At 50.4% G+C, this 21348-nt stretch overlaps 3 protein-coding genes and 2 long non-coding RNA genes across 7 annotated transcripts; 2 read left to right on the forward strand and 3 right to left on the reverse strand.

Annotated features, from left to right (window-relative positions):
• The first annotated feature begins 1579 nt into the window (after positions 1 to 1579).
• LOC101783749 (GATA transcription factor 15) lies at positions 1580 to 3530 on the forward strand. Its single transcript, XM_004963513.4, has 2 exons — positions 1580 to 2663; positions 2993 to 3530. Exons 1-2 carry the CDS (start codon positions 2127 to 2129, stop codon positions 3299 to 3301), a joined length of 846 nt encoding a protein of 281 aa, XP_004963570.1. The 5' UTR covers positions 1580 to 2126; the 3' UTR covers positions 3302 to 3530.
• A 5465-nt stretch (positions 3531 to 8995) lies between these two features.
• LOC111256708 lies at positions 8996 to 10279 on the reverse strand. 2 transcript variants are annotated; one of them, XR_002676985.1, is made up of 4 exons: positions 10137 to 10279; positions 9821 to 10031; positions 9476 to 9539; positions 8996 to 9381 (listed from the first exon to the last, which is right to left on the reverse strand). It is a non-coding gene; the product is annotated as an uncharacterized LOC111256708 (long non-coding RNA). The 2 variants fall into 2 exon arrangements; XR_002676984.1 differs by having other exon boundaries at positions 9476 to 10031.
• LOC101769165 (polygalacturonase At1g48100) lies at positions 9998 to 14187 on the forward strand. Its single transcript, XM_004961063.4, has 7 exons — positions 9998 to 10548; positions 11567 to 11698; positions 12183 to 12359; positions 12474 to 12515; positions 12601 to 12808; positions 13148 to 13338; positions 13426 to 14187. The coding sequence occupies exons 1-7, from the start codon at positions 10111 to 10113 to the stop codon at positions 13819 to 13821; spliced, it is 1584 nt and encodes a 527-aa protein (XP_004961120.1). The 5' UTR covers positions 9998 to 10110; the 3' UTR covers positions 13822 to 14187.
• Positions 10470 to 13437, reverse strand: LOC111256709. The gene is made up of 3 exons (XR_002676986.1): positions 13350 to 13437; positions 12591 to 12759; positions 10470 to 10602 (listed from the first exon to the last, which is right to left on the reverse strand). It is a non-coding gene; the product is annotated as an uncharacterized LOC111256709 (long non-coding RNA).
• Positions 14188 to 14688: 501 nt separating the features above from the next.
• On the reverse strand, positions 14689 to 21247 carry LOC101769577 (cinnamoyl-CoA reductase-like SNL6). Of its 2 annotated transcripts, XM_012844345.3 has the most exons (6): positions 20809 to 21247; positions 18244 to 18419; positions 15937 to 16137; positions 15645 to 15798; positions 15097 to 15472; positions 14689 to 14994 (listed from the first exon to the last, which is right to left on the reverse strand). In XM_012844345.3, exons 1-5 carry the CDS (start codon positions 21068 to 21070, stop codon positions 15138 to 15140), a joined length of 1128 nt encoding a protein of 375 aa, XP_012699799.1. In that variant the 5' UTR covers positions 21071 to 21247; the 3' UTR covers positions 14689 to 14994; positions 15097 to 15137. The 2 variants fall into 2 exon arrangements, with proteins under 2 accessions (XP_012699799.1, XP_004961121.1); XM_004961064.4 differs by lacking the exon at positions 14689 to 14994 and having other exon boundaries at positions 15001 to 15472.
• Positions 21248 to 21348: the final 101 nt, after the last annotated feature.

The raw sequence follows: 21348 nt of genomic DNA on the forward strand, positions 1-21348 counted from the left end.
AGATGTAAAATGATCTCGTTTGTCCCATTTATTACATAAATGGACATTCAAGATCGTATACATCTTATAAATGGGACAACGAGATCATTTTACATCTTTATTAAATGTTCTAGATTTTTTAGGGTGGATTTTTTTTAGACGGGGCGAGTATGGGATTTGATTTTGGAACACATAAAACTTTTACTCTTCCATCGGGTTGTTTGTGTGGGGTGTTTTTTTATTTGTATTATTTATAAAATAAAGGTACTAACTCATTACTACATGGGAGAATCAAAATGGTTCTCCACAGTAGTCCAGGCCTGGCACTTTGGCACTTTGCTATCCACGTGATGATTAATCAGAAGTACTACCCCGTCTTGGCAGTTAGGCTCGTACCACATACGGAATGCTGCACGCTCATTGGCATTCGTGAGCGGCAAGTACAGCATCGTCTTGGTGAAATCACGGCTCGTACCGTGCGCGTACGCCACTCTCAATGGCGACATGTCATGGGTGTACGTTCCCCTTCCCCCGTGCACGACCCCGGACGCCGGGCGCGCGGGCATTGATCGGTCGGGGTCGATCCATCCATCCCTGCTAGCTGCGGCCACCAGCCGTGGGGGGCCGGAGGGGCTGGCAGCCCCCGCCGCCTCCCACCCACCGCGCACGGCGGCGCGACACGAGTCGGCGCGCACGTACGCGTCCATGACGTTACCTAGCCGGCCGTATCGGCCGCACTGCCGCGGCCAGCGCCTCGCAGCCGCTACCGCTAGGCGCCTAGGCCCCCTCTGGCCCCGTGAACCGCCGCGTACGAAGTCGGCCCCGGCGGCGGCGAGCATCCGTCCGGCCGGTGGCGGCCACTGCAGCAGAGGCCTGCGCTGCGCGCGCGGCGTACCCGCCGGCCGCGCCGTGGGTTGGGTTGGGTTGAGTTGGTTGGGACACGCGCGGGCCTCGATGCGACAGGCCAGGGCAGCGCTGGCGCGGGGGTACGGATTCCGGTGGCATGGCAACAGCGCATCCGCCACCGCCTGGCGTCGTCGTGATCCGCGCCGGCGGGCGGGCGCGCCGATGCGTGACATGCGCGGCCGGCCCGGCCCCCGCGTGGGAGACTGTTCCGCTCCACGGGGTCACATGACCCGCCCGCCACCGGCTTTTGACCGTCCGATCGCGCGAGACGCCGTCGATACGTCGCGCGTCGATCTCGCCATCTCGGCGACGGCGAGGGAGGCCGTACGAGGCGTGGCTGTGGGCTGTGGTTCACTGCTCACAGAGACACGGCTGTGCCTGCGTGGCTAGGCCTGCCGCGATGCCTTGCCACGGGCGCCAGGGCTTTCGCTCGATCTCCGGTCTTGTTGTGATGTAAAAGGCCCGGAACAGTCGCTCGTCATTGCTATATATGACGCGCGCGCGCCTGCCCTGACCCCTGGCTCGCTCGATCGTTATCGTTGCCAGTTCCCAGGACACCGGCAGAGGCAGAGGCATCTCGGCCTCGACGCTGGTAGCTGCTAGCCTGCTCCATTGATTCTCCCTACGGATTGCTGCTGGCTGGCACTGCTCCGATAGATAGAGTGAACAGTAAGAGAGGGAGCGCGGGCCGGCGCGTGCTCCGGGATAAGTGCGTGCGAGGGATCCGGTAGCGCAGCAGCGGCTAGCGGTCTGCTTCGACCAGTCAGTCCGTCGCGTCGACGAGCCTGACCGACCACTGCGCCCGCGCACCACCGCATCCGCAGCGCCTCGGTTCCGCGGCTTTACTCGTTGGGTGCTCCAGCCCCTGTGCCATCTGCTTTCTACTAATCTCCCAGCTAATGCATGCCACGACCGAGGTGCCTGTACGTAGAAGTATTCAAAGCAAACAAAGCTTTGTGTTTCCCAGCAATGGCATTGGCATTGGCATTGTCATTTCTCCCCCAAATAATCTCCCAGGCAAAGGCAAGGCGATAGGAAAATCAACCTGTGCCATTGCCAAAGCCCAAGCGAATCTGATCCTATAAATCCTAGCCCTGCCCTGGTTCCCCTAGCTGAGCAAGCTCCTGCACTGCCGTCCCAGTCCCAGCAGCATAGCCACCAGTTCAGTTCCGCATCTTCTCCTCGGCAGCTCGGCTCGACGCCTCGTCTTTAATAGCCGCACTGTGGCCTCGCTGCGGACCATGCTTCGCCACTGCACCGGCAACAGCCACCACCAGAGCGTCGCAACTGCTGCCCCGGGCAAAACCATGGCGTCCACCACCTTCTCGCTCTTCTTCCCGCTGCCCACCAAGGGCCCGTGGCCGCCGGCGGCGGCGGACGAGGCAGGTGCGTTCGACGACGACCGCAGCTCCATCACCACCTCCCCTTCGTCCCCGTCCTCCTCCTCGTCCGCGGGCTCCGTCGACTGCACGCTCTCGCTCGGGACGCCCTCGTCGCGCCGCGCCGCCGCCGAGCCGGCGGAGCAGGCCAAGCGCGCCGCCGCGCAGCCGGCGTACCCGTCCGTGTCCGCGTCCGCGTCCGCGTCCGCCGTGTCGTGGGACGTTGCCGCCGATCAGCCCTACTACTACTGCTGCCACGGCAGCAAGCCCGCTGCCGCCGGCGCGGCCAAGGGCGCCGTGGCGCGAGCCGAGCACGACCAGCTCCTCGTAGACCGCCGCTGCGCCAACTGCGGCACCTCGTCGACGCCGCTCTGGCGGAACGGACCTCGCGGGCCCAAGGTATGCTTCCATCATCACTTGCTGATCTTGGCAGTTGCCGCACCAACTGATTCTGTAAGCATTGGCATTATGCTGTAGATTTGACTAACCATGTAGCTAGGGATCAAGGAGCAAGTCAGTATGAACGTGACGTGTTTTAAATCGCGTCGCGACGTCACTTGTCACGTGAGCACACGACATGAGCTAGCGTCGTGTCTGTCCCCTGACACTTTTGACGCCCTGTTAAAACAAGCGCAGTCTTCCATATATGCTACTCGTGTCGTACGCTCTCTGGTCGTTACCATGCATGAGCTGATGAGCATGAACTTCGCCTCATCTGTTCCGTGCAGTCCCTGTGCAACGCCTGCGGCATCAGGTTCAAGAAGGAGGAGCGGCGCGCGGCGGCGACGGCGATGGACCAGGGCCAGGGCGCGTGCGGCTACGTCGCGCAGCGGGCGCAGTACGGGACGAAGCAGGCGCCCGCCGACGCCGTGCCCTACTACGGCGAGGCGGCGTTCCCGTGCGGCGGCGGCGACGTCGCGGACGCCGAGGCGGCGCCGTTCCTCGCGTGGCGGCTGAACGTCGTCGCGCCCTCGCCGGCGCCGGCGCCCGCGTTCGCAGTCTGGCCGGAGCGGACGAGCTTGTTCCAGTACAACTAGTGCTGTGGAGGAGCATTTGTCTCGGTGGTGCAACGGTTTTTGGGGCCTTTTGTTGCACGGTTGCACGCGGATGAACTTGGAAGGTGTAGTGTGTGGCACGGTGGCGGCAGTTGGCTTCGTATGTATTTTATTCATCGCGAAATTTAGCTGATGGAATTAATTAGCGTGCCCTGCTCTTTTCAACAATCTGTCATATGAAATGGGGTTCCAAAATTCGAATTACGAGCGATGTAATTTGTCCGATTCCTTGTATTTTACTTGCCTCGGCTCAATTCTTAAACGAGGTTAGGACTTAGGAGTTGGGCACCCTGAAGCATGTACGCAGGGGTCGTGATTCGTGAAGTAAACACGAATAATTCAGAGCATGTCCTGGCTTTTCAGTTTGGATTCATGGCCCGGCCTGTATTTTGTGCTACACAGCAGCAAGTCCACTGAATGATTTCCACATAACAGGAATAGAAGTGACCGGCCCATGTACACATCACCGACAGAGCCCATGTCTTGCTTTCGGTTTGGATTCACGGGCCGGCCCGTGTCACATACTTGGGCTAGACTTCTTTCTATAGCGGTACGTGCACGCACACGCTTGTTGCTGCAGGCTATTTCCACAGGAACAGTGGCCATCGCTGCAGCTTGCTTGAGTTCTAGTATTACAAATCAAGAGCTCTCTGGCAGGGATCTACACGTGCTTCTGCAGCTTACCTAGAGCATCCGCCTGCGTGGAATGACTTGTTCCCACCCCTAGTTCTCTAGTTTCATATGCGCATAAACTTGCATGCCAGCAGGTGCATTTCAGTTGAAGCGAGTTTATGCCAAGTCTGAAACCGATCTCACAGCAATTGATAGCTGTAGATCGAAGAGGCACCATTCGTGATTCGTCCATCCTCATCTTTGTCCAATTCTGCCAATCTCAGTACTTAAACAACTGGATGTGAATGCTAAATTTCGGACATGGTTTACTCCAATGTCCCACAGGTCGTGTGATCCGTGAACAATGAAGAGCCACACAAATCAGAGAGGCTTTTTGAGAACGTTGCGAGGCATGGCTCAAACAGCCCAAGTTCAATCCAGATGTGCACAAAAGATGCAATCTTCACAGACGAGGCTCATAAATTTCAGCTGCGAATCGACCAAGGACACAGGATGATAGGAAAAATTCTCCTTTTGTTGATTGGCCATGCCCATGCTTCCCTTTGCATTGTTGGGATCCTCTGCTACGAATAACGAATGAATACGCTACGGCGACGGGATGGAACTTCTGAATCCAATCCCAAATTCCCATTCCAGAACAGCCATCGATCACCAGACCTCCACCGCCACGGCGTTGTTGGCTGCGCTGGCAAGGGTGCCTTGCCCCTGGGCTGCAGCTTGTGGCGCGGAATTCCATGGCCGCAGCCGCGGCCGCAGTTCGCCGACGATGAGGCCTTCCTTCTTCTCAGCAGAATGCGTACTGGGTTTGGTGACGGAGCAACCAGCGCGATGGCCATCGCCGCATTAGCACTGACGCTGGTTCGGGGGAGCTCCGAGCCGGCCATGGCGGCGGCAGCGGCGGCGATACAGTTTGTTTGCAGAAAGCCCCCCAAAACGTAATCGCGATCCGAGTATTTGCACAAATCTCCCTAAATCGAATGGCAATTATTAACCGCGGTCCGATTATTTTCACAAAACCCCCTAAATAAGATCGCGATTAATAATCGCGATCCGATTATTTTCATAAAACTCCCTAAAAGGAAAATGTTTTTTAAAGTAGCCCTTCCCGTCCGGCTCCGGCGACGGCCGCCTCGCCTTTCGGTTCCCCGCTCCCCGTTGCCCGAAGAATCTCCCACGCCGTCTGCCTCCCACTCTATCTCTCCTCGGCCATTCCCAAGTGGCCCGTCGCAGCGCCCGCCTGCGCGCCGCCCGGGGTTTGGCGCTTATTGCGTCCGGCGCTCGCCGCTTCAGAGGTGGGCAGTGCGGTCGCCGGTGACGGCGTCCTTCCTCCCAGCGACCCAGCCAATGAGCTTCGGCGCCACACCCCTGCCTTGTCGATTCCTCGATGGTGCAGTGCAGCTCTGCCTCGACCGCTGTTCACGTCGTCAGCAACGCCGTTCTGAAGATGGACATCAGCTAATCTTGCCCAGTTCTTCATTCAGGATTTCAGGTTAACAAGAGCTACGATATCCATATGAATGGAGACGCGTGCTGTGTTTGAATCTGTGTTGGATGGTGGATGCATCAACAGACCTGTTTGTGCATGCTGACTTCTTCAAGCCAAGGCACAAATTCACAGTGATTCAGCATGCATATCAATCCAGGTAGGCAGTGCTGATCTAAGATGACATTGCCCTGCGGTGGCCTGTAAATCACCAAAGCACTGCAAATTGGATCTGGGATTGATGAGATCGATTTTAGAGACAGCTGAAATTCATTCCTCATTGTTTTGCAGGAAAGCTATGTTGAGTTGAAGAAGCTCTCTCAATTTGGCCTCTTTTTAGTTGTCAGGTTAGTGTTAGTTCTCAGGTGGACGAAGCTGATAGTTTGAACAAGTAGTGAATTTGTTTCTAGGTTATGCTAAATATTTTGTAAACTTCATGACGACGGAATGCCGTGCAAAATGAAATTCAATCATACATTTGTCAATGGGATGTGAGTATAGCAACAGAGCTATACTGAGATGTTTACACTGGATCCATTCAGACCAAGATAATGCATAACAAGGTGGCCGAACATGACAGAACGATAAATCGTCGCATAACAATTGTCCGAGTTCAGAAGTCAGAACTCTTTTTACATCCTGATATAGTGATAACTGGTAACTACTGTGGATGGCTCCTCTCCCCTTTCTAAGGCATAGCAGTCCACGCCATGCGAGCGCTGCAAGGACATGCTGCGCAAGACTACAGAACTACAGAAGGACCGAACAAGAACCATATTGCTCATTTTTCAGAACAAGATGCAATTTTTAGACGAGGCTCATAAATTTCAGCCGCCAATGGGCCCGAGCACACAGGAAAAATTCTCCTTATGTTGATTGGCCATGCTTCCCTTTGCAGTGTTGAGAACTTGGGATCCTCTGAATGAATTCGCTACGGCGAAGGGATGGGCCTTCCGAATGCAGTCCCAATTTCTTCTTTTTTAAAAAAAAAGTTCAGTCCCAATTTCCCAATCCAGAACAGTCATCAATCACCAAACCTCCAGCGAGGTGAGCCATCGGAGGAGCTGGAGGGCCTTAGCCTCGGCGTAGTTGGCTACGCTGGCACGGACGCCTTGCCTCCGGGCTGGAGCTTGCGGGGTGCGGCGCGGAACTCCATGGCCGCAGCCGCAGCCCGCAGGCAAACGATGCGGCCTCCCTTCTTCTCATCAGAACGCGGGCAGGGGTTGGGATGGAGAAATCAGTGCGATAGCCGACGCAGCATGCAGTGGAGGCGGCCTGAGCACTTACGCGGCTTCGGGGAGCTCCGAGCCGGCGATGGCGGCGGAGACGGTGGCGAACTGGCGATCCAATAGCTTTGCAGAAAGCCCCCCAAAATGGATCGCGATCAATAATCGCGATCCGATTATTTTCATAAACCCGGATCGTGATTAATAATCGCGATCCGATTATTTGCACAAAACCCCCTAATTGCCTAATTGGAAAACTGTCTTTGTAAAGTAGCTCTTCCCGTCCGACTCCGGCGACGGCCGCCTCGTCGTCCCGAACGCACCCGGCACCCGCACGTCTCTTCCAGTTCCCCGCTCCCCCTCTCCCGCTGAATTTCCCATGCCACTCTCCCTCCTACTCCGCCTCCCCTCCGCCATTCCCAAGTGACCGGCCGCGGCGCCTGCATGCCGCATGCGTACCGGCCGTGGTTTGGCGCTAACGTCCTCCGCCATAACCTTGAGCTCGTCGAGCGATGTCCGTCCTGGGAGGCCCGTTACTTTGGTAGCAGCCCAACGCAAGGCGGTGAGACCATCCATGGTCCCTCTCTCTCTGGCGCGGCGGCTCAGCGTTGTTGCTCCAGAGGCAGGCGCTCGCCGTCAGACCGGAGAGGGAGGACGCTCATGAATGGATTGAACAGGCTTCGACGGCGTTCATGTTTCAGCACGCGATTTCGCACGCTGCTGCCAAATTTTTCTCGAGTTCATGTCCCGGCCGACTCAAATCCACGACACGGCTACACGCGGGGTGGACGGTATTTGATGTCAATTTCACCTTTAAATTTACGTTACTGTGGTTCATGTTTGGGCACGGCACGGCGCATTGTATCTCCAGTCTCCCTTCCGACGATTTTTCTCCAGATTTTTCCCGCGTCTCAGTCGCCAGCAAATGTGAGCGCCGGGGGTGCACGGTGTTTGAAACACCGTCCACCCCCTCAAGAAAGCTGGCGTCGACTCTGCTTGCGATCTGCGACGACGACCGACGATACCTTCAATTCGAGTCGCTCTCCTCGTGGAAAATGGCTTGCAGGACTCGAGCGCCCTCACATGGATGGCGAATTGGCATTGGCAGTGGCGAGGCACGCGCGGATCGCGGCGACCTGCCCGGCGCCCCCTGCCGAGTCCATCACGGGCGGGACGTGCGCGCCATCCGTCACGGCGCCACTGGAGCAGCAGCTAGCGCTACCCCCTTTTTTCTCCCCTTCCAGGTGGCAACGCCGTGGCCGTCCGTTCGCTGGCGGCGGCAGATTCGCTGCACCTATCTCCGGAGCAACTTGCTTGGCCGGAGGGAGACAGACAGCGCCTGGCAGTGGCCAGTCGCCAGCTGCCTGCGCTCGCTCCTCGCCCAAGAAGGTTTGTTGCAAATGGTGTGCGTGCGCGCGCAGCTGTTTTGGTGCAGCTCCTCTGATCATGTCAGTACGTCACCGAGATGGCCAGCCATGGCGTCGCGCCGTCGCCGAGCGTTCACGTGGCTGCGCAGAGCAAGCAACTGGGCGTTGATACGTCGCGTGACGGGTGAGGAGACGCATGTTTGTGAAGTTCTGGAATGTTCGGAATGGCGATGGGAATGGAATCGGGGCGATCCGGCAGGCGGGCAGCGGCAGGCGGCCAGGCGCCCGTGAACACGAGGGCCGCGGCTCAGCCCAGCCGCCAAATCATGTCCCGGGAGCAAACAAGAGCTCTGCCTCCTTGAGGCCCCCACTCATAATTCTCAAAGCTCAAAGGCCCCGTTCCGGGTCGGGACACGAATGTTGGTGCACGGCCGAAGTCGAAGCACGCGCCTTCAGCGTCGTCCACCGTCACAACTTCTCTGAACCAGCGAATGCATAACATATCTGCCGGTCCACGGCGAGCCGTGGCACGTACGGACACATGCGGCTCCTCCGATATTTCTGCAGCCGACGCCGCGCGTTGGGCGGCCACGCACGTTTGCGCCGGAGACGCCGAGGCTAGATGGATAGCGAAGGGAAACGGGAAGAAACCCAAACGGGGCAACGGGTGGAAGCCATGGGAGGCAGCGAGGGCAGGGCATCGAGTGGTGGTGCCGAGCGCCGGGGAGCGCGGCGCATTTGGTGGGTAGGTTGATGGGGCTCTTTGCCGTTTTCCGCCGGGTCCCCGTCCGTCCCAGCGCTGGCCCGTGACCGGAGGGGAGAGAGGGAGGCCGGCAGTTAGCTTGCCACCTGTGAAGTTGTGAACTTGTGATGCCAATGTGATTGCAACCTTGTAATGTTGCAGGACTTGTATAGTGTGTCTCGTAAGAAGTTGTGCCCCAACCCCCAATCGAATAATGTACCACCTACCACGTTACGTTTACCTTGCAATCTAGACTTGGTTCCAACCCACACGGTTGCCGGTTGCCACAATGGCAGCTCCGGGCATTCCGGACATTCCACCTTCTCCGAGGTGTAAAACTGCGGACGAGCCATCCCAAGTGACTGCTTAGTCTGTTGGAAAGAAACAACGGGCAATGTTGTCACTCAAATCGTGCCACACATCACCAGAGTATGGTTAAAGTTGCCAAATCCGACGGCCACTTGTCTCCACTCTTGATTGACCTTGTCAGCACGCTTCAACACCCCCCAACTTGGGACCCCGGGCAATCACTATCTGAGCTTGGTCTTTGCAATCATACAACAACCCGCTCACCTGTAAGATGTCTACAGCTAATACAAACACCACATGCACTGTTCATCAAATTGCCAAAAAAAAAAAGGTTAATATAACCTTTCGCGAGCTCAAGCTCTGCCACAATTTAACGACGGATGCCAGAGGACTCACGTTATGCTCCAGCAGTGGCCTGCGGACGCCGGTACAAGACGAACCAGGTTGCCAGTTTAATCACCTGACAGATAGTGTCACGCCTCAGACTAATAGCAAATAATTCGAACCGGTCAGTACAGACATGCCACTTCCTTCCCCCGTGAACCATCAGCAGTTTAGTAGTACGAGCACAGGTAAGCCGCCTTGTCTAGTTTTTCTGGGCTCTGGCAAGTGGCGAGACCCGATGTCTTGAAGATGATTCCTCCAACCGATTCTCACGGAAAGAAGACGATAAAGGAAATGGCAGAGGATAAAACTGTGATATGTTCATGCACAAAAGTAACAAAGAAACAAAGACGACACCTTAAATTCTCTGTGACGTTACAAGCCAGTGCTCCCCACAAATGCACGTGAGTTGGGGGGGCCTGGTCCCGAAGCCATTTTCCTTCTTTCACTCGACCTTGCTGAAGCAGAGACGATGGCCATGGACATCGTTATTTAAACCCCCTTCTTTCCCTCATCAAAGCCACATACTCTATCCCCTGCCTTTCATCATTCCTTCTTTATCTATCGTCTTCCAAACACATACAGACATACAAATACACACACTCTGAAGCTGAACGAGAGATAGATACAAAGTTACAAGCACAAAGATGAGGCTTGAGCTAAAAGGTCTCACCTTCCTGCTGCTTCTTGTCTTGCTTGTTCTTTGCTCCAGCGTTCATCTATGCGATGCAAGGAGCGGCAAGCATTGGAGGCACAGCAGAGCGCCCTCCACCTCTCTGCTGAGGGGAAAAGGGAAAGCAAAGAGCAGTAGTTCCCACAAGCAAAATGGCAAAGGGAATCAGAGTCCATACCAGCAAAGTCCGATCGTGCCTGTCAGCCCGAGTGGAAGCCCTGCTCAGGGCAGAGGAGGTCAGGGTCCAACAATGCCAGCACCAAGCAGTGGAACTGGATACACACTGCCACCACCACCACCACCGCTGCAGCCACCTCCGCCACCGTCGCTACCAGCAGCACCATCACAGGATACAGTCTACAACGTGGTGGATTTTGGAGCCAAGGGTGATGGAGTTACAGATGATACTCAGGTCACCATCACTGCTTTCAAAATACTCTGCTTCCAACTAGGACACTTTTGTCACCTGCATCGCATATTTCAAGTCAGAATTTCTTTTTCCAGGCATCATGGTATACTTAGTTTGTTTTCACAGTTACTATTACTACCCTCAAATGACTGACTCAAGCTAATGTCCATCCGCATAACATCTCACTATAAGAGTTCAACTTTACAATGCCCCTAGTATTGGAATTTCAAATAAACGCTCACCCTGTAACATTCTTTCACATTGATCACATTTCCTGCAGGAAGTATTCTTAAAAAATAAATGTTTTTAAAATGCTATCATATATTCTCACTAAGCACACTTCAGGACATGATTGCCAAAGCTACTGTTTTCCTTTAGGAAAAATGGTCACATGATATTGTTTGCATGCATTAGCCTTTAAAAATGGTTACGTTACATGCTATTATATCGTTCATTGTTCAAGGTTGGAGTCTGACATCACAGTACAAGTGCGTATGGAGCCACAACCTAGATTTATTTTTCTAAGATTGTTCTTTTTCCCACATGATTGGGTGCATTTCTGGGAAGGCATACACATCATGCTAGACACTGCATTTTGGGGTCGAAGGAAATGGACACCACGTAATGACACTGCATTTCCAAAGAATATATCAATCCCTAAATTCAGTATGGACATGGGAGATATCGAGTCCTTTTGTCTTTCTGTGTCCTTGCTTTTTCATGAGCATAAAGAATTTTATGCTGAACTGAAATTAGAACTTATGTCATCACCTGAGAAATTACCCTAGTTCTATCACCTAAGTTAACCAGAGTAAAACATATTATAGAATAATATAATAATTTAGCCTTCTCTATTTAGAGTAACACATATATGCTGATAATCATGCGCAGCGCAGTAAAAGAAACTTCCAACAGCAACGGGAATCTGAGTGTACACTTGTGATCACTGCTAATGATATAATGAAACTGAGCAGCGCACATTCCCAATGAGCTGAACTAAATAATTGCAATATATATACAGGCTTTTGAAGCAGCATGGGCAGCAGCATGCAAGGTGGAGGCATCTACGGTTCTTGTACCATCTGAACTCGAGTTTGTCGTTGGCCCAGTCTCATTTTCTGGGCCTTACTGTAAACCAAACATTCTATTCCAGGTAAATATACTTCAGAACCCTAACGTGTGTCCTTATATAACAAGATATAAGGCCTGTACTTTTTTTTCCGGCCATATCGCACTACTTGTGAAACTACATATATTAACCACCACAGAGTTTTATCCAATAAAGAACATATACGTAGTTTTGCGCTCTTTGTGCACCTTCCTAATTCTACACATTGCAGTTTCGACTTTCAAGTCAACAGACAGATTGGCTTAGTGTTTCCTGAAACTAACTAAATATTTCGACTTAGCATGTCAGTATCGTCTGCTTTTGCTGTTTCATTATACACCTTAAAACATATTAATGAATGTATGTTTGTTTGCCAAAGAATGTGAGATAAAATGAAGAGCTCTATACTCTATCCCTGACCTCGTTACAATCAGAATGGGCAAATCATGCAACAAAGCATAATCAAAATGAAGAACAAAGTACATAAGCAAAAAATACTAGTACTAAATGACATGTTTTAATTGTGCAGCTAGATGGAACTATTTTAGCTCAAACTAGTGCAAGAGTGTGGGGTTCTGGTTTGCTTCAATGGCTTGAGTTCACGAAGCTAACTGGAATAGCAATCCAAGGCAGTGGTGTAATAAATGGCAGGGGGCAAGGATGGTGGACCTACTCAGATCCAAATGATGATGACGACAACGATGCAGTAAGACCTGATCATCTAACAACATCCTACTTATAGACAAGTTTTTTTTATGGATACTTATAGACAAGTTGAAAGTAGACAAATTTAATTGCTTACCTGGGTGCTTTCCAACAGTTCAGAGTGGAGCTAGACAAGATGCCACAAATTAAACCTACGGTAAGTAGACTACTATTACAGCACTTACCTTTCTTCTAATTGCAAACAAAAAAATTTACAGCTATGGTTTCTTACTCTGATGCAGGCGCTGAGATTTTATGGCAGTTCCAATGTCACAGTAACGGGTATCACGATTGTTAACAGTTCACAGTGCCATCTGAAGTTTGATAGCTGTCAAGGAGTCATGGTTCATGATTTAACCATCTCTTCCCCTGAGAATAGTCCCAACACTGATGGAATACACCTGCAAAACTCCAGAGAAGTCAACATTCACCACACCAACATGGCTTGCGGTAATGCTCATAGAATTCATATCAAGCAGTTACTCAATAGTTCTAAAAGAAGTAGTTACTCAATAGTTCTAAAAAAGTATTTACCCGATACGACCAGCCATTTGTGCTCATTAAACTAGTTTACAAGAATTAGTTAAAAAGCCACCTCATGTAGTATATAGATACAAAGACATTCTGCTAACCAGTCACTTTAGATAACTGCAGAACTTCTAAAAAAGCAATATTTTCAGGACTAAGGGAGCAAGCTCAAAAACACTAGCAGGACCTGGATTATCGACAGACTTCTTCTAAAAGTAAAACTTGTTATTAACAATGAATTTTGTGCCTTGTGCAATGCAGGTGATGACTGTGTTTCCATACAGACAGGATGCAGTGACATAAACATACATAACGTGAACTGTGGACCAGGCCATGGGATCAGCATTGGTGGTCTAGGGAGGTACAACACAAAAGCATGTGTATCCAACGTCACTGTAAGAGATGTCAACATGGTTAAAACAACGAATGGGGTCAGAATCAAGACTTGGCAGGTAAGCATAACCTGACAACTCCAGAGCTTTTCATCCACCAAGTACAGCTACACTCGCCGAGCTAAACGTGCTGACATCTTGATGCAGGGTGGTTCCGGGCTGGTTCAGGGTATAAGGTTCTCAAACATACAGGTCTCAGAAGTTCAAACGCCTATCATAATAGACCAATTCTACTGTGACAAAACAACGTGCAGAAATCAAACCTCAGCAGTGGCGGTTTCAGGTGTTCAGTATGAGAACATCAGGGGGACTTTCACAATTAAACCGGCCCACTTCGCGTGCAGCGACAGCTCGCCTTGTTCAGAGATCACTCTTACCGGAATACAACTCAAACCCCTGATAGTGCCGCAGTTCCACCTGTACAACCCCTTCTGCTGGCAAGCCTTTGGAGAACTGTACACCCCCACCCTCCCTCCCATACCTTGCTTGCAGATCGGCAAACCAGCAGGGAACAGCGTGCTGTCCGATGGTGACCTTTGCTGAAATGTTGGGCCTCTCTGAAAAGAAGTGGAAGTACCTTAATCCGGGAAATACTGTTGTTGTTCATCAGTTAAGGTGGTCGTCGTGATTCTTCCGACCCCTTTGCACAATGCCGTGTATTGTGCATATATGCAACTATTGTCAGGAATCAGGATATGGCTTCCATGGGCCATGGCACGTGCCAACTCCCCTCTTGATAGGAAATATAGGAAGTCGATGATATAGGTAGTGTTTGCCCAGCGTTTCCAGTGATGTATCAAGCATGCGTTTGAGATGCTTGAGGGAAAAACATAGGATCAGTAGGCTGTATCCCCCTTTATACCGGAATGTACATACAAATACTAGTAGAAAAGCCTTGTTCACTCTCCAGACTATCGCTGGGCGACAGATCGAATTATCCGCTGTTCGGTTTGGGGATCACAGTAGCAACTGGCAACTCAAGGTCAGGGACTGAACTGAACACAAACCCCCTTTTCACTCGGCGCTATCGAAGTATCGATGTAAAATGTATCACGCATGAGTGATGTAGACCAATCGAAGCGGGAGACGGGGAGAGGATGCTAACCGGTAGCGAGGTGGCCGTCGGCAGCGGCTGCGGCGTAGCAGCTGCTGAAAGGGTCGGAGCTGCTGAGGGTACGATACGGAAGCGCCACGCGAAGAGGCGGAGGAGCGTGGAGGCGCGCTGTCGGCGCCGCCCCCCAACCCCAAGCGCGTCGCGATCTGTCCCGTCTCATCTAGCCAACCGGCCAACTCCAGTACCGCCCGCGTAGCAGCACCACGCGGCTGAGCTTGAAGCTGTGGCCGCGTGGGAGGCTGGGAAATGGGAGCTGCGCCCGAAAGGCGCTCGACTAAATGCGTAGGCGCGCGGAGGAAGAGGATGCTTTCGACCATCTCTCATTTCATTTTGTTGCGAGAATTCCGGCCCACTGGAGTGACTACCGATGGGCCCTGTCAAAACAGGCCAGTTCATTGGCTGATGGTCTTGCTTGCCTTGCGTTTTCAGAGATCCTCATTGGCAAATAGTTAAATGTCCCCAAATTGGTTGGTTGTGCCGTTCCGCTATGTCGTGCTGTTGTGTGCTATCGTCGATCTGTTCTATTCCGCCAAATTGGTTGTTCTTCGTGACCCACCCTCTGCCTTCGCTGTGCCGTGTCTGCTCTACCGTCGCTCAGTTCTCTGCTGTGACGGAATTGGTTGTCAGGTTGCACAACACTCTACCTAGCAAAGTTTTATTGATGCATCGAGGCTATGTACAACGTCACACCAGCATCACCTCACCTCTCTCCTACCATCATACAGCTCGCCGCCCCCCAAACTTTTCACTCGTACGACACGGGGATGTAGGCGTCGTAGGTGCACCTCCTCCGCGCGGACATGAGCGCCGTCAGCTTCCGGTTGCAGAGCTCGAACCGCGCCGCCCGGTCGTCGCCGTCGGGCTCGGACGCCGCGGGAACCCTGCTGCCGGCGGGGGCGCGGAGCCCCAGCTGCCGCTGCAGCTCGGCGAACTCCTCGGCTCGCCGCACCACGTGGTCGTAGCAGATGTACCGCCCGCCGGCCGTGCCGTTCATCTCCTCGTACACGCGGACGTGCGCCTCCGCTACCCTCTCCACGTTCGCGGTGGCCAGCAGGCCTTCAGCCAGCATGGCGTGCGCTCCTGCGGAAACACACACACGCACAGATAACGTAAATGTGGTGAACTCGAGTTACTATGATCATCAAGAGACGCTCTTGATCTGCAAAAGAAACGGTAGAAGGTACGGCGTAGCCAGCTGCGGCTAAGGTAGTTCACTGGACTGACGATGCCACGATAGCAGTAGTAGAGTCACCTTTGAGGTAGGCAATGGATGGAGTAGGGTTCCGCCTCCGGAATCCTGGCCCTGTTACGAGTGCAGGGCATACGGTCACTAGCTTCAGGTCTGTTCCCCGTGCCGCCCTCCATGCCGCCTTTTCCGCCATCGTCTTGCCGAGTGAGAACCAGAGCTGCAAATGTTTAGGCCCCACCATTAACATTATGGTATCGTGTGTTCAGTAAAATTGCGATTGTTTCTTCACATTGTGTAGCTATAAGAATGGGGTGCTATTCAATACAGTCGTTGTCTTTGCTATGTTCCTACTTACCTTGTTGTCGCGACAGAGGCTCTCGTCGCTCCAACAGTTCTCGTCAACGGTGGTTGGGAACCTGCGGTCACGAGCGTAGTTTTGCCTCCAGACACATGCCAGCAGCGACGAGGTGAAAACGCACTTCCTCACGGACTCCGTCCTCACACATGCTTCAACCACGAGCTCTGCTGCTTTGGCTTCCAAACGTGCCATGTGTTTCTGTTGACTTTGACATTCAGAAGTTAAGTAAAGCCACACATTTTGACATCACAGTTACAGCTCTTGAAGCAATTTAGAATAATAATTCTAATAATTAATAATATATATACAAAATGCTGATTGTGAAACCTGAATAATGTTAAATGTTAAAACATCAGGCATTTTCCATTCTTAAGATCACATGATTGGGAATTGCAAATAAGTTGCCTAGATTAGTTTAGTTTACTATGTATTAATTTTTCCTTTTTGTGGCTGAGAAACATCATAGACAGATTCTGCTATCCTTGACATTTTTCAATATTGTAGCAATGGCATTACTATCTCTAGCAAGTGCACTTCAGCTACTAGTCATAGCCTCATGCCATCTATAGAAGTAATACTTTATAATTCTAGTTGCAAACGATGGCTTTGCTTGGCATATTGATGTGCTATGGTCCATGTGATTATGACTGCCCAACTAGCAATCATGCCTTGAACACTGGCTCCTGATCATGGTGGAGGATCGTTGTGCTTATCTAGTTGTGCATATAACTTAGTAGAAAGTTCGTGTGTGCAGAAAAATCAAGACCAATGGGATTTCTGCAATGTAAAGGCAAATCTTTATCTCATGATTATACAAAAGATCTAAGAGGCACCTTGCAAAAGGCAGCTGCAAAAGTAAAATATATTTGGTACGGAATGACAATAAAGGACAAATAGACCACCTAACTAATGGGTTTCATTGAGTCATTCTTGACTTAAAAGCTGTTCAGTGACGACACTGTTAACCACTACAGCTGAAAAGGGGGAGGCATCCTCAAATGTTCATACTTTTTTGTCAACAAGATGAACTTTCCACTGCAAACCGAAAGAGTAATTGGATGCCTTTCATGTCTATGTTCAAATGTTAAAGAGGGCAGCAACTGATACACAGGTTACATATATATGGGTAAAGAGCATGCAGACTTCATTTTGAAGTTAGATGCTTTGGAATCTCATGCCAGAAAGATGTTTCGGAATGTATATTTCTAATCCAGCTTAAATAAATATATAGAGATGTGTGACATGTATAAAGAAAGAGCTGCATCAATATCTATGATGAGGCTACTAAAGTAAGGGGTGGCAGTGGCAACATCAGACTTGGTCTAATGAAGTCTTCACGGTACCAATCTTAGTGGATTTGGTAGTTGCACTATGGAACACTTACACAAGAATATAATAACAGCAAACTTGCAACCAATTAAAGCTTACATTTGAACAAATATATTTAATTCGTTTCCAGCGTCCAGGTGTATTTTTGCAGTTGCTAAACATTTACCTAACACCAGTAGTAGGTATCCTTTGGGCCAAAAGGACATCAGGCTGGTTATCACCTCTGAGAGGTCAAACGCTGACAAAGCCTTCTGTAAATCAAACCGTGGTAGTCTCAGGAAAGTTCTAAAACAATGGTTGATGGTAGGATTCACCATCCGAGGGGAGCATCGTGCCAACCAATGTCTATATGATAGTTAGATTAGTAGTCAGCGTTCCTATATTTAGAAAATCCGGAATCCCCCTGGTTCAGACCTAAATTAGGAAAGATAGCGTGTAGTAATATGCGGCACAGAATACAGATGGCCTCAGTCAAGCCATTTCACGTGACCATTCTAAGGCATGCGTGCCGTCAGCAGTTCATAGTTCATACTGCAAAATTTTGGCAAGGTTGTTCAAAGCCAATCACTAACTGTAACTGACATAGCGATGTAAACTATTAGGTCTGATTTTTTAATCTTTATCATGACATCTGACTGAATTTTTAGCCATGCCTCATGACATATGCCTTTAAAAAAAAACTAATGCCAGCAAATCTTTTAATTTAGGTTTCAAGTTGGCATCTACCTAAATTCCATAATGTGCATCTCTAGTATTCCTTGACAAGGATAGTACAAATACTTCTGTGTTAACATACGTTGAGAAGCAGGAGCATAACACTATCAAAAGTTAAAAACCAGATCTCCTAGACAAACAAACAAGGGAGAAATTTATCTAGCCTACCTTTGCGCGCACAATTTCAGGGATATAAATACCAAGTACTCTGTTAAAAAAAGTACTGACAGTATAAACATCAATCCAGGTTGAGTAGCTCACCGTGTAACCGGAGATGCCCCCTGGATCCACAAGTGATGAGGTGTGAAAGACACCAACACAGCCGTCGAAAGCTTCATGCAAGCTCACTGGGTCCATCACATTTGCCATAACAGTCCAAACCCTGTCCCTTCCATTCTCGCCAAACATCTCCATCTCCCGCAGCTTGTCAAGGTCCTCTACGATAGCAAAACAAAGTAAGAAACACATAAAAAGCTAATCTGATTTGACAGAAAGTTCAGTAAGATCATTTTTGTATAAGGAATGCTCCAATTCATGTCAACATGCATAATGAGTAAGAGTAACATATCAAGTTTGGAAACCACACATGGACAGTTGTTAGTTTCTTTTAAACTGTTTGAGGTCATTTTTGGAACTGACAATGAGTCATTATGTGATCAAGCATTGCATGGAGTAAATATAGTTTTTTTCCCTTGTCACATTGTTGCTGACTAAGAATTTGGATAAGAACGCATGCAGGCTATGGTCACAACTGTCCTGTCCCAAAAAGGTGAAACTGCCTCTACACACCTCAAAGTAATCAAGTTGGAATATTATGTTCCCAAAAGGGCAAACAATCAGCGACCACTTTTATTTTCCATTTAACATAACCCAAACAAGCATTATGAAATACCATAGTAATCAAGAACTCATTTTGAACGCAATATCTAAAAATTATAATATATGGTCATGTTCTCTGGTACGACTTTTCCTCTTTTCTGTACATAGCAAGCGTGTGGATGCATATTTATTGAAGGAGGGGAAATATGCAGGCTTCATAGAACATTAGAGAAGAGTACAACACCAAAGGAGAAAACAGGAAAGAGAACATCATGTCACACTAAATGAAGTCAATTTTACTAGAGAATAACGTCTAAAATCACCACCCCCTTAAAGAAAAAACTTATTCACAGATACAACACAAAATGATATTTGGAAAACCTTTTTTTTCATAAATGTCTCTGTGTGTAACTTGCCCCATGGTCAACCCTATTTGGCAAGCAATTAGAAGTAACAAGGCAGGGACAGGACACGATGCATCATCAATCAATTAGTATCAAATTAATTGCCTTAATGGTCCTTTCAGTGAGGTGGTAAGATGAGGTGAACTTATCAGTGCACTATTAACAAAGAAGACAACCTTATAAGAAATGCAACTCCTATGCTCCCCATTGGTTCCAAAGAAAAGGCTTGTATCTGCTACAAGGCAATAGCAGTTTATTGCAAGTGAACAAAAATTTAGGAATACAATTTGGTTTATACGATCCTAGAATAGTTGACAAAGCATTTACTGATGTTCTTGATGCAGCCTTGGGCAAAGTTGATTGTATATAGTGACATGTTCTACACCGGGGCGAAGCCAGGCTGTTTTTATGGTGTCCTAGGACACCAATAGGTTTTGCTTATCTCTATAGAAATGAATGTTTATTGGTGGTTATTAGATAAGATGATATTATGATGCCATAGAGGTGACGCCAATGGCTCGTTTGCCTGGATCCGCCCCTGGTTCTACGTCACTGGAAACAAAATAAACCTAAGAAACATGGCGTCCCCTTAAAAGGAGTGAAATGGTGGGAGAAGTATGGGACATCTCTTTTCCATGACTAGGCAGACTCCTGACGTGCAAAAAGAGTGACAGGTTCAGTTTGATCGTAACTTCGTAAGGGCTACGCAGATTTCCTGTGGGCCAGGAAAGCTTCGTTGGTGAAATATCAAGTTATCAACTACTACAAGTGATGTGGTCATATGCGTGGACCAACTATGATGCAACGTTCAACTAAAACTGCATAATTGCAGGCTTGCAGCAGAAAACCATGTACGTAGAAGTCAGCATTTAGACACATCACTGCTGGTGACCTAATTGGAACGAAAATGGGCATATGTTGTGTGAATATATGGTTTCCTATCACCAAACGTGGAGGCACTAAGTATCATTCGTGCAAAGTGCAAACCCTCTTTATTACCAGGTAGAAAATTATGGGAATGTAATCACTGAAAGGTCTCTCAAGCTTGTAGACAGACACCTCGAATGGGGGATTTTCCACCAACCCACCAGGCAACGCACAGCATACACCGAAGCACACGGATAGAAAATAGGAATTGAATAACACAGACGACGGTCGCCCAGCTACAACAAATATAAGAGCCATTTTTTTGTAAACCTAGGATTAGGACGGGACAAACGGAAGTCAAACACGACTACATTCTAAACTACTAACCTTTACTCTTGAACCTAATTTTTCTTACCGCGACACAAGACAAAAACTTCCGCATTACGAAATTTAACTGAATCAATGAACATCTCGTGGCGGGGAAGGGACTCCTAGTAAAATTTGGCGTATCTACGAAACGATACGAGAAAGTAAAACGACAGCATTGCAGGCAGGAAGGGGCAGTTCACATTCCCAATCGGCCAATCCCAATCAGTGAAAACGATTTCCAGAAACAGAGGGCGGGCAACCAACTCCGCAGACTTCCCACCGCGAAATGCGAGGAGAAACGCAACGCACCCGACGCCCATCCCTGAAGCCCCCCAATTTCTCGAGTAACCGTGACAGACCGACTAACCTTGCGTCTCGAGCGCGAGGCGGACGTTGTACCCGTGGCGGAGCAGCCGGTCGACGACGGCGAACCCAACGAAGGACGTGCCACCGGTGACGCACACGGTGCGCGCCTCCGCGCCGGCGGCCTCCTCGGGCCGGGCCGCGCGCTTCGCCGCGGCGCCGCCCGACCTCCGGGCGCCGAAGCCCGCGCCGCCGTGGAGCAGCAGCGCGGCGCGCATCTCCTCCACCTCGGCCTCCAGGCTCTGCGTGCTCCGCAGCACCCCCATGTCCCCCGCCTCCGCCTCCGCTAATGCCCTCCTCCTGGCCTTGTCCTGCCTTGGCGCCCCCGCCTCGCCGTGCCGTGGAGTGAATGCCTCCTCCTCAACAGAGTGGTGGTGGGCAAGAGCGTCGCGTACTCTGCTCTCGGGATTTTGTACCCCTGTGAACTGTGATCGGTGGGTGGAGGGTCGCGCGTGAGGCGTGGATATATAAAGCTGGCCTTGTTTGTGGCCCGCCCGCCTGCGCCCGGTTGCCGTTGCTGCCACACTTGGCTCGCGCGAGCCGT

This window comes from Setaria italica, chromosome III, assembly GCF_000263155.2.
Source record: "Setaria italica strain Yugu1 chromosome III, Setaria_italica_v2.0, whole genome shotgun sequence".
NCBI lineage: Eukaryota > Viridiplantae > Streptophyta > Magnoliopsida > Poales > Poaceae > Setaria > Setaria italica.

Excerpts from the sequence above, each read along its gene's own strand:
- LOC101783749 (XM_004963513.4), top strand. The coding sequence starts at position 2,127 with ATGCTTCGCCACTGCACCGGCAACAGCCACCACCAGAGCGTCGCAACT. Across the intron at positions 2,664-2,992 it reads ACGGACCTCGCGGGCCCAAG|TCCCTGTGCAACGCCTGCGG; the intron begins GTATGCTTCCAT and ends TGTTCCGTGCAG.
- LOC101769165 (XM_004961063.4), top strand. The coding sequence starts at position 10,111 with ATGAGGCTTGAGCTAAAAGGTCTCACCTTCCTGCTGCTTCTTGTCTTG. Across the intron at positions 12,360-12,473 it reads ATGATGACGACAACGATGCA|TTCAGAGTGGAGCTAGACAA; the intron begins GTAAGACCTGAT and ends GCTTTCCAACAG. Across the intron at positions 12,516-12,600 it reads TGCCACAAATTAAACCTACG|GCGCTGAGATTTTATGGCAG; the intron begins GTAAGTAGACTA and ends ACTCTGATGCAG.
- LOC101769577 (XM_012844345.3), bottom strand. The coding sequence starts at position 21,070 with ATGGGGGTGCTGCGGAGCACGCAGAGCCTGGAGGCCGAGGTGGAGGAG. Across the intron at positions 15,799-15,936 it reads GCCTCTGTCGCGACAACAAG|CTCTGGTTCTCACTCGGCAA; the intron begins GTAAGTAGGAAC and ends AAACATTTGCAG. Across the intron at positions 15,473-15,644 it reads ATCCATTGCCTACCTCAAAG|GAGCGCACGCCATGCTGGCT; the intron begins GTGACTCTACTA and ends GTGTTTCCGCAG.